At 32.6% G+C, this 11,987-nt stretch overlaps 1 protein-coding gene across 1 annotated transcript; it reads right to left on the bottom strand.

Moving 5' to 3' along the window:
* Positions 1 to 224: 224 nt before the first annotated feature.
* LOC143043014 (protein mono-ADP-ribosyltransferase PARP14-like) lies at positions 225 to 11,782 on the bottom strand. The gene is made up of 7 exons (XM_076215511.1): positions 11,753 to 11,782; positions 8,187 to 8,414; positions 7,141 to 7,308; positions 3,611 to 3,721; positions 2,892 to 3,033; positions 2,401 to 2,437; positions 225 to 593 (listed from the first exon to the last, which is right to left on the bottom strand). The coding sequence occupies exons 1-7, from the start codon at positions 11,780 to 11,782 to the stop codon at positions 449 to 451; spliced, it is 861 nt and encodes a 286-aa protein (XP_076071626.1). The 3' UTR covers positions 225 to 448.
* Between the last annotated feature and the right edge of the window lie 205 nt (positions 11,783 to 11,987).

Raw genomic sequence — 11,987 nt, 5'->3', positions numbered from 1 at the left:
TGTTATGCAATATGTTCGTTACAAACTTTGAGACTTTATTTGTTTTATTATTTACATGAAATATGCAGACATACATTTTTTATCAATTTAAAGAAAAATCTATTGAACATATCTATTTAAACCATTTTTTCATAAATTAATTATTATTAATATACCATGCTGAAACGTGTATATTTGAAATACAATAAACATTTTTTCTATATATGTATAGATAAAAAAAAACATTTTTCCTCATTTTAATTTATTAACATTTCATTTGAATACATCATTCTTAAAAAAATTGTCTTTAAACAACATCTACATAATTGGACTGCCAAACTTTTCATCTTTTGCGAAGGTATTGTAGTAACCAACAAAAATTAATAAAAGTAAGATTCAATGACATTTAATGTAAATTATTATGATTTGCAACAAAAAAATATAGAATCAAAATATCCTAATCAAAATATCATTTATATGTTATAAGATATTCCGGGTAACATTTATAGCTATCATACACGACGAATTCCCTTCTACCGAATTCTGCAACGACGGAATCATAGAGTTCTGGATGTGTTGTACATAAATCACTATTGCATGTTTTGCAAGGAGGTCTTTAAAAAGCTTTAGTACTTTTTGTAATGAAAATATCACCGAAGTAAACTCTCATTAGAAACATCTTTCTCTCTCCATTTTGATTTTGATCTGAAAGGAATGATAAATATTTTCACATAGAATATATAGTTAAAATTCATCAAATTTCACTTTGAGAAATCGCAATACATTTGCATATTTCAATCATATATTCGGCTTTGGTCGCCCCAGAGTTTGGTTGGATTTTGTTGTTTTCTATGTAATTTTTTTCGGAATGGTTTGTTTTTTGTTTTTTGTTGTTGTTTTTTTTTTGTATTTTTTCCTATATTCATGACCATTTAGAGCTTCGTATAGTGTATTACTGTTCGTTTTTGCAGACTTTTAGAAGTTTTTGTTAATGTAGTTGAATATTTGATTCTTTAAAGACGTTTTATTGTTTTTTGTCACTCCTAGTCAACTAGCTAGCAAGGTATCAGTGTCCAATCTATCTTTACCTGTATATCCAGCCGATTTGTCTGCCATATCTGCAGCATACACTCCTGTCCCTAGCAGTCCTGATGAAGCAAGCCTAGTATCTAAACCCTGCTTTGTTATTACATCAACTACAGCAACTTTTGTACCATGAAACAAATAAAATTCATTAATTTCATCGTGTAAATGATTGGTCATCTCTTTATTAAGGTGTTTCGTAGTAACTGCAGTACCAGTTGACTGTTGCACAGCTTTAAGAGGTGTCCACGCTTGTGTAACATACGCCTTACGGAAAGTTCTTTGACACTCTTGCATGTACTGCTCAAAGAGTAATATATTCTCTATTCTTTCGATTCGAACTATCGTTGACCCTCCAGTATTGCTGAATGCTCTAGAAATAGATTCATACGTTTTTTGGTCAACGCTCAAAAGTTTGTAGGGATTGCCTTTGTGGGTGGTATTCCATTCTTTTAGGGTTTTGGTATTCTTGAAGTGTGTCCAATATGATGGCGTTGTTGGCTCTTCTTTGTATTTTTGAGCAAGGTAAGCTCTTGTACCACGTTTTTTTGGTGTTTTGGATGGGGATACTTGAGCTACACTGGCAGTCGCTTACATAAAAATAACATATTGTTCTATTTCTATGAAATGCATACCAGCGGATTGTTTCGCTTGTGTTGTTTTTTTTTTTTTTTTTTTAAATGAAAACATTTACCAATTAGCATTGAAATAAAAATACGTTATATATAAAAATATTTCATTTGAAGGTCGTGCACACAATATCTTATAACATTAAACAACAGCCCAAAACTATTGCTTATAATTAAGATATAAATTGCAATTATCATGTTTTTATTTTCGTTACAACTCATAGTAACCAATGACAATACTTAGCAGCCAATAACATTCCTTCTAGTCAAGATATAATATGTTTGAATTGCGATAATTATGATTGTATCTACAAACAAGTTTTTTTTAGTATTTTCACTATTTGCAGATGTATATAATTGCACCAAAATGAAAATAATACATATTAATTGTGTTCGTCCAAATACTTTATTCAAATTATTATATATGGTGTGAGGTATAAATATTTTGATCGATAATAATTACATGTACATGTACATTTGTACAAGGATAGATAATATTCATAAAGATAGATGTTAATAATTTATAATGGGAGGTGTTTTTTTTATCATTTGCTTTTCCCCCGACAAATGAGACTGTAAAAATCGGAGACTTAGTCGCTTCCTTGTGCAACTCAGGGTTGATGTAACAGGTGATTATTAATAAAATATGTTTAAATTAAAAAAAAAAATCGTTCGTCCTAATCTCTTGTATCTTGTAAGTATAGTATACCTCTTCTGCCTGTTGAAGTAACTTCTGATGTGTTTGCCTGCAAAATAACACACCAATGTCTTACAATTTATTGACACATTATTATTTGCAAATAACAGTTGACACTTGTGCTCATTGATGTCTTTTGAAGAAATGGGTTTGTTTTTAAGTCCAATTACTTTAATGTTTTAAGACCTAAATATTCAACGCAATTACGAAACAATTTCCGATTTGCATAACTTAATAAAAAGATGCTTTGGTTTTTGTTTTATAATTGAATAGATGATGACAAAAAGTAATGTACAAACTAAAACAGACAGCATAAAAAAATGGACAATGAAATGTGTTACCTATATAGTATATATGGATGTTTTAACTCTAGAAAATATAAAGTTACTTCTTCAGATTTGAATATGCGAGTACCTGTTCAACTGAGCTCAAATCGTTTGATCTAACACAACTAACAATTTTAATCGTTTTAAGGGTCGATGGCGAAATTGTTCACTGAAATTATCTTATTGCCTTTTTTACATTAGTGGTAGCAACTTTGGGAGGAAACTTCAGAAAGCCCGTTCCTAGCGCTGGAAAGGCTATGCTTTGGATTGAATTCTTCGTAGCTTCGACTAGACATTTTGTAACAAAATTTTGTAGAACCTAAAAAAAACACAAAATAGCTGATTTTTGGTTTCAGTATTACTCTTCTAAATACAAAATATGCATGGCATATATAAAGGCAGCAGTAGTATACCGGTGTTCAAAAGTCATAAATAGAAAGAGAAAAAACAGCATTAACATTCTCATATACTGATCGACATTTCATTCTAAGCATATTTTTTTATAACAAAAAATCATCAATCGAACAAATAAATAAATCCATGGAGTGCTTCCAATAATTATTTCTTTTTATTTAAATCAGTTGAAACTTAAATAATACAATTGATATTTTTCTTTATTTTAAAAAATGGTTGGGTAGACCAAAAAGGGCTCACAAGTGTTCAAATGATATGTAAGAGACTTGCGTCATAAATAACACTTTTGAATTGATATTTTTAAAGGTAAAGCCAAATCGTTAACGAACGATTCTATTCTTCATTCTTATTTTTTTTTTTTTTAATTTTTGATGTCTTAATGTATTTTCCCTTATGTGTTAAATGGATCAAACATACGTTAAAGGGGTATCGAAGATATTTAAGAAAGGTAGCGAACATACATAAGAGGTATTGATTCAAACCTTCTCTGGAAGCAATCCACTTTCCTTCTTTGCATAGAAAGATGTCATACACCCGTGATAGACCTTTTTATAATGTAGTGAATGACCACCAGTCACAGCCAGGTCACCAATTTTTATATACCATTGAGATAGTTTTGGTCAAGTTCAGCCTGTAATCCACTTCCGGCACCTTTATACATAACCTTTGCTGATCCTGGTCTTGCATCCAGTTTCATATCAGACACTTACTGGCACTTAATCGAGTCAGCCACCGGGTTCGGGATGTTCTTGCTGTGTTGAAGACCCATTGGTGGACTTCGAATATCGTTTTACTCTTTGGTCGAGTTTATGTCTCTTCGACACATTCCCCCTTTCCTTTCTATATTACTTATTTACTTAATTATCAACCTACCTCAATGTTATATGTAATACATTTGTGGCTCAAACATGAAGTTCTACAATGGCATTTGTATAGCTCTGTTTGAGTATCCAACCGATTGCGTGGAGGCTCGATATCGTCTTAATTTAAGTAAGGTATAGGTTTTTTATGTTGTGTTTTGTGTGCTGCTGTTTGTTTGTTTGTCTTTTTCTTTTTTCGCTATTGTGTTATCAGTTTAGTTCTGACTTATGAGTTTGAAAGTCCCTCTGGTATCTTTCGCCTCTCTTTTTTAAGGTTCTATACATTATGAAGTTGCATTCGTTTTTATATCTCTTTTTTGTGTTTCTCCCTTCTTTTACGTATTTTTTCAATAGCATGTACTCAAATGTATCTATAATCAATCGTGTCAGTAAACAATATAAAAAAAATGATTACAAAATAAATGTTAACTAAACGACTCAAATATTTTGTACCTTAAAAGTGTCATTGTCCCCAGAAAAAACGATACAGTTCACAATCTTGACTGTAGAATAAGGATTCGTTTTGACAAAATCTTCCACAGATTTGAAAATTGAAGCAATAACAGTCCGTGGTGGGTACTTCAGAAATCCTGTTCCAAGTGCTGGAAAAGATATCGATGTAAGTCTGTTTGTTCGCCTCCTCAAGGCAGTTACGCACGACCACATATATGTTCTACAAAGTATAAGAAATTACAAGACACATTTCAGGATTTACTTCACTGTTTTGATTGAGTCCATTCTAAGACTTCGCCAACTTAAATATTTTTTGTGTAAGTTTAAGGCGTGATTGCCATGAAAAATTAAAATTAACTAATAATAATTATTATATTTCTGAACAACAAGAATGTAAATACGTTCCTTTTAAATCAAAATAAATTAGTGTATAATGACCTTTGTACCTTTATATTTCATATTAATGGAGGGAAAACACCAGTGTGTACAAATAGTACTGACTTCCACGAGACTAACAATCCTCAACTCGCAAAGCCTCTCCGTAGACAAAAAGAGAACAACTGGATTCGACAATTGAGAACTGCGATACCATATGGTTGAAATGACAAAATTGATGGTAAAGGTATTCTATCTAGCCCTTCCTGTAGCTCGGTGAATGTGATGAATATTTTCAACTCTACTCCTCGACGTAGACGCAGTCGTGGTCATCGTTATTATGCATCCACTACTTTGCATGATGTCTCTATTAATGACTTGCTGCCATTTATACAAAAGCCGTTAGGTATTCATCACATCCGCACGAAACTTTATTAATTACCCTTTCAAAACTTCATTCTCTGTTCAATTTATGTTTGGAAACCACTGTTACAAACCATCATTCAAACCAATACAAACTTACAGCTATCATTTGCGATATTGCTAGTCACAGACTTTTCAAACCAGTTCGCACTGTAAAAGACGAAAAAGAGAAAAGATATTATCTTAAACTTTCCTTTGCCAACAAAGGTCTCGATGGCGTCAACTTAGGCAATATCCTTCATCCTTAATTAGTTGAGTCAAAAATACCTCCATATTTTAAAAATCAGTCTGTACCAATAATTTTTTATACCTATACCAAACCAACTGCAACTAAAATTTTCAATTACAAACACATGTTGCAGGATCTCAACATTGACGAATTCAAGTCTAAACCTCCTGATGGCACCTGTGCTAGTTGCCAAATTACATATAATCCGGCTGGCCATGTTATCACCGGAGACCTCAACAACTGTCAATAATACTTCTCTGCGAAATTTGTTATCCAAAGGTCTGAAATATCGTGAGCCTAAATCCATCGATCGGAATTACAACTTCAAAATACTGATCGATGCAGTCGAGGATTATGCCAGGCAATGGGCTAAACGCGAAAAAGAAGACGTAGATACTCTTTCCGAATGGATTAAGGCTGTGAGGTCGTTGATACAAATCCGAATTAAGAAAATAAATGGGTCTACCAATTCCCACCTACATCAATTTTTAAAGACCCAAATGTAAATATCATATATAAACTGCTTGATAAATGAATTAGGTAATTACCAAAGAGGAAATACTGGATAAGCATAGGTCTGTTCTATGTCCCTTTGGAATTTCAACCAAAGATGAAGACCTGGATCTTCTATCACTGTATTGGATACCTAAACTGCATAAGTGTCTTTATAAGCAACGGTAGTTTGGTATCTATTAGGAATGTTTGGTCCGCAATGCTCTTCAACTTCGTCCTCTATTTGACCTTTTAAACCTTTTTGATTCGAGCGTCACTGGTGAGTCTTCTGTAGAAGAAACGCGCGTCTGGCGTAAATATAAAATTTCAATCCTGGTATCTATGATGAGTTTATTTGCTGGGTCTTCCAAGTGCTCCACAAAACCTCTTTTTAGATTATTAACATCTATTATATCAACGAACAAAGCCGGGCTCAAAAGTTATTGTGAAGCTGTCTTAGGTCCGAGACCACATTTATGTCGTAGTGCATTTCTTTTAGAACATAAATGAAAATTTAAAAATCCCACCTGCGCTTTCTCAATGAAACTTTTACAGTGTGTTGCACTACTTTTGGGACAAATTATATCAAAATTATAGAAAACTTCATCGACCCTAACTCAAAATATGGACAATTTTATGTTTAGGGTGTCGTGAAATCTTTTGACAGCTTCTGAAGTGCTAATTTTTAACCTTTTTCAGCTGGACCAAATCACTACTTTCCTTTAAAATTATAGACCCAAATTTTTTTACAGTGTAATTTCACCCCTTTCTTGCAATTTGAGGCATTAAACATGGATAAATAAATTTGGAAGGGGTATAAAAATTAATGGCAAGTAACTCACTGTCAACACTGGGGACTATATTCGTGGACAACGAAAATCAAGGGACGACAATTGTGGTCTCGGACCTAATAATTCTAGAGGTGGCGTGAATTAGATGTGAATACTAAAACATTCCAAAGATCTATTAGAGTAAATACAATCTAAGACTCTCTCATCTTGCAATAGTATTAAAACATTTGATTACACAAGTAACATATTCCAAACTAAAAGACAAATTGAAAGAGTTGGTATTACTTTGTTTCATTAAGTAGAATGGCGAACGTAGATACACGTATCTTGTCTTGGGGAAGGATAAATCCTACTTTGTAAAGAATCACTCTGATTCAAACAAAAAATTCTCTGAAATTGACATTATCAAGATGCTTGATTTCTTGATTGACAACATATTTGTTACGTTTGAAGAACGTGTTTTGCAACAGACTTTCGGAATTCCAATGGGAACCAATTGTGTCCCTCTTCTTGTCGAATTGTTTCTTTATTGTAATGAGGCTGACTTCATAAAGGAACTGTTTAAGAAGAAAGATAAGAAGTTAGAAACATCCTTTAACTTTACTTTCCGCTATATAGACGATGATATCTCACTAAATAATACAAAATTTGGTGACTATGTTGAACGGACCTATCCAATCGAACTAGAGTGAAAGAATACTACAGATACATTTAAGTCTGCCTCATATTTTGAAATCTATCTAGAAATTGACATTGAGGGTCGGATGAAAACAAAACTTTACGACGAAAGAGATGATTTCAGCTTCCCAATTGTGAACTTTCCATTTATATGTAGCAATATTCCAGCAGCGCCTGCATACGGAGTATATACTCCCAATTGATACGATATTCACGGGCTTGTATTTACTATCATGATTTGCTTGATAGAGGATTGCTGCTCACAGGGAAGCTATTAAACCAAAAGTTGAAATCATCCCTTCGTAAATTTTACGGACGCCATCACGAGTTGGCTGACCGTTATGGAATAACCGTCTCACAGATGGTATCGGATTTGTTCCTTATGTCGTAACTACAATACCCTTCCCTTTTCATGATCTTGACATACCAAATTATACTTTTTACGGTATTTGTAATAACAAAAGCAACACGACGGGTACCAAATGTGAAGCAAGATCTTCTTACCCTTCCAGTCCACCTGAGATCACCACCCCCCCCCCCCCCGTTTTTAATGGGGTTCGTGTTGCTTAGTCTTTAATTTTCTATGTTTGTCTTCTGTACTATTCTTTGTCTGTTTGTCTTGATATTTTTCGCCATGGTGTTGTCGATTATTTTCAATCTATGAGTTTGACTTTCCCTCTGGTGAATTATGTCCCTCTTCCAATACCGATGCAATTAAAAGTAGATATATTGCTCTCTTGATAATTTGTTTTACTACCTTTTCATCTCCCTGTGCTCGCCATCTTGGTAAGGTTACATGAAATATGGCCTTACATTGAAGATTGCCGGGACTAGTAATTGCCACTGTATTGCTGTCGATAGCAGTCGGATACTGGTCCGTGCATTCTGATTGTATGCTATATCCAGCAGCTTCTAGTATCTCTTTGGATAGTCTCCCTTTACCTAAATTTAACTCTGGGACTGCGCTATTGACTAATACGTCAGTCTGTATTTGAGAAAAAACGTTTGAACAAAAACTCATATTTTGTACTTAACTGTGTTTTATTTGCTAGTTTTTATTGTGCTGTTGTTTGTTTGTCTTTTTTCATTTTTAGCCATGGCGTTGTCAGTTTGTTTTAGATTATGAGTTTGACTGTCCCTTTGGTATCTTTCGTCCCTCTTTTAAAATTAAAACACAATGTGGACTGTTGTACTTAACTGTGTTTTATTTGCTAGTTTCTATAATTTCTATAGTGATTATTAAGATTAAAATTAAAACACAATGTGGACTGCCTGTTCCCTTATTTTTGACATTTTTATTGGTCTATTTGATTTATTGATACAGTGTTGTCAATATAATGGTGCTTTATGCGATTGTCAAACAAGTGAAAGATTAAGATAGCTATAAAACTAGGTTTAATCCATCCTCCTCTACATAATAAAATGTCTGTACGAAGTCAGAAATATGATAGTTGTTATCCATTCGTTTGATGTGTTTGAGCTTTTGATTTTGACATTTGTTTTTAGACTTTCAGTTTAGAACTACATGTACCCTCGGAGTTACTTTTTATATAATTATACTTTAGATCATCATATTCCTTAATTAAAGTCCTGTATCGTTAAGTTTCGTGTTAAACATCTATCTTGGAAATTAAAACTTCGAAAACATTTCAAATTTCACTATTCATTGAATGCATTTAAAAAGATCAACGCTAATAATAAACGCAGGGAGTACTTAACTGCTCTATCTAATCCAAAACCATGAAATTAACCCGATACACAGTATACTAATATTGGAACAGTCTTCAAAAATCTTCCAAACTAGCATGAATACCGTTCGTTGAAATTCAAGAACTTTTTTTCATTAATTTCACTTTCACATTTTAAATTCAAAGGAAGCAATTCAAGGATAACACTATATTAAAGTACATGTTTAATAAGATTTGTTATAGGGATGTAAAAGCGTTGGTCGAAGCTCGTTTTAATGAGGCGCTTTATACTAAAAACATGCACAGGATCAACGAGTTTAAAAAATTACCAAAAAGAAGAATTAAATTCTTATAATTATATATGCACGTACTTGAGCGTACACCGAATATTTACTTGCAGAGTTGTACGTTAACCAAACAAAAGCGGTTACTTACAATTGCTTCAAATGGTAAAACAATAAACACAAATAGAGAAGCTAGAGCAAGGTTCAGTTCCGGCCTGGATTTATTTACTCCGCCTAATTTTTAGACTTATACCTCGAATTTGACATGCACATTCATCTCAGTATCAGAATCTTTGACAAACAAGACGAATTTAATTTAGACATTATCAATTTCCCCCACCTTAGTAGCAATATACCATCTTCACCTGCATATGGGAAATACATTTCCCAACTTATTCGGTATGCAAAAATAAAAATCTCAAAAATACTGAACTCCAAAGAAAATTCAAAACGGAAAGTTCCTAATCAAATGGCAAATTTAAAAGCTCAAACACATTAAATGAATGGATAACAACTGTCATATTACTGACTTGGTACAGGCATTTTCTAATGTAGAAAATTATGGATTGGACCTGGTTTTATATGTGCCTAAACCTCTCACTTGTATGACAGACAAGCTTGCAGCTCCTACTTAGACTTTGTAAAACGTCACCAGTGTCTGAGCAGAAAGTTGACGAACCAGCTGGGATATGTCAAAGAACATATCGTCCTTTTTTCTAAAAAAAAAGTTATTCGAAAGGTACCAAGACCTTGTTGATATATATTCCGTATCAACTTCACAAATAGTACACGATAGTCTTGAATTATAGATTTTGCGTACTGACGTTGTTTATCGTCTAAGTAACATGTTATAGTGCTCTTTAATTTGTCTTCATTAATATTACTCTAACTGTTTGGTATGTGTTTTGTGATATCCATTTGACGTGGCTCTACTTATGCATCCCGCCATTGTGTTGTTTGTATTATCTTTCATGTCTGCTTAAGTGCTTTGTCCGTGTGACATTTTGTGTTTCTTTGATACATATGACGTGGCTCTGTACTTAAACATTACACCATTGTGTTATTGTTCTAATATAATGTTTGTGTTCTTGTCTCTCATATTTTTCTTATGATTTGTTTATACGACCTTTTGTGTTTCTTTGATACATAATGACGTGTCTCTTTTAAAGAAAAAAATATTCAATAAGCATATAGACAAGTGTCAAGACGAACACGTTAAACTTCTAATTCAAATTCTGCAAAGGATATACATTGTACCTAAAAGATCTGTAGACTATATTTTTTTATACTTTGAACGACAAAATTATTTATTTTATGTGACGTTTACATTTTGACGTCAAACTCTCCATTCTACGTCAGAGTTAAAGTTTACCTAATCATTCGGACCAGTACTTAAAATGTTTCAATTTGATACGTTAATAAAATACAGATATAAGGAAGCAATGATTGAGGTTGTTAAATTTGATACGTGCCTTTTTATGCTTCTTTGTTAAGGTGGTATGTGAGTCTAAATTAAAAATGATTGAATTTGTTTATACTTTGCCAAAAGGTAATATATATTGATATGTGTTCAAAAACATAATAGAAATAATAGGTCATCGAGCATTTTTTCAAGCTACAGATTGTGACAAAATGACAAATTTTGTATGGATTATACAGGAAAAAGCATCATTATGTGATTAGAAGCTTAACTAATTAGTTATCAAAGGTACCAGGATTATAATTTAGTACGCCAGACGATAGATTTGTAAAATGAAATACGAGAAGATAGCTTTTAGAAAATGTTTTGAGAATATCAACAACAAAAAAAGATAGGGTCACCGTGCCTTTTTTTCAGGCTAAAATACAAAATAGCAAAATTCCATGTAGATTCCTTCAGAAAATGCACTATTTCAAAGTTACCTCCCCTTAAAATTCCTATTTAAAAATATTAAAAATCAAGCAGAAATAATCAACACCTGTAAAAATATTAATATTTATTATAAGTTATAATCTAATAGATTGTCCTTTTAAATGCAAATTCACATTAGTTATCTGCATTCTTACATCAGATTTCGCTTACTTGATTGAAAATCTGTACCTAAGATTCTCTGTTTTTTACAATCCAAGATTACGAAAGACACCCATACCACCTTAAATATTTGTTTGTTGTTGTTGTGATTAGGATTATAACACAAAGTTGACTACTGTGCCTTTAATTTTGACTCTTTTACCCATTAAACTTGTTTGTTTTGTTTACGCATCGCTGTTAATATAATGGAGTTTGATGCGACTGTCATACAAGTGAGAAGTTTAACTACCTTTGAAACAAGGTTCAATCCACCATTTACTATATAAAAAAATGCATGTACCAAGTCAGGATTATGACCGTTGTCATCCATTCGTCTGAAAACTTTTGATTTTGCCATTTGATTAGAGAGTTCCCGTTTTGAATTTTACTCGGTGTTCAGTATTGTTTTTTTTTATTTTATTTTTTACACTTTTATGGATAGATCATGTTTAAAAAAGAAGATTAAAAAAATACATGTACGACCACCTTGCTTTCTTGTTGTAAAAAACTGAGAAAATATAGATAGCACTACCTGA

This window comes from Mytilus galloprovincialis, chromosome 8, assembly GCF_965363235.1.
Source record: "Mytilus galloprovincialis chromosome 8, xbMytGall1.hap1.1, whole genome shotgun sequence".
Classification (NCBI taxonomy): Eukaryota; Metazoa; Mollusca; class Bivalvia; order Mytilida; family Mytilidae; genus Mytilus; species Mytilus galloprovincialis.
The sequence above is the reverse complement of the archived record's forward strand: the minus strand, read 5'-3'. Positions and strand labels throughout refer to the sequence as shown.

What these genes read in the sequence shown, in the direction of transcription:
- LOC143043014 (XM_076215511.1), bottom strand. Translation starts at nt 11,782, where the DNA reads ATGGATGACAACGGTCATAATCCTGACTTG. An exon ending in GTGGATTGCTTCCAGAGAAG is followed by an intron (nt 3,034 to 3,610) that starts GTTTGAATCAAT and finishes TGTTTTTTTTAG; the next exon opens with GTTCTACAAAATTTTGTTAC. An exon ending in TGTAAAAAAGGCAATAAGAT is followed by an intron (nt 2,438 to 2,891) that starts AATTTCAGTGAA and finishes GTTATTTTGCAG; the next exon opens with GCAAACACATCAGAAGTTAC.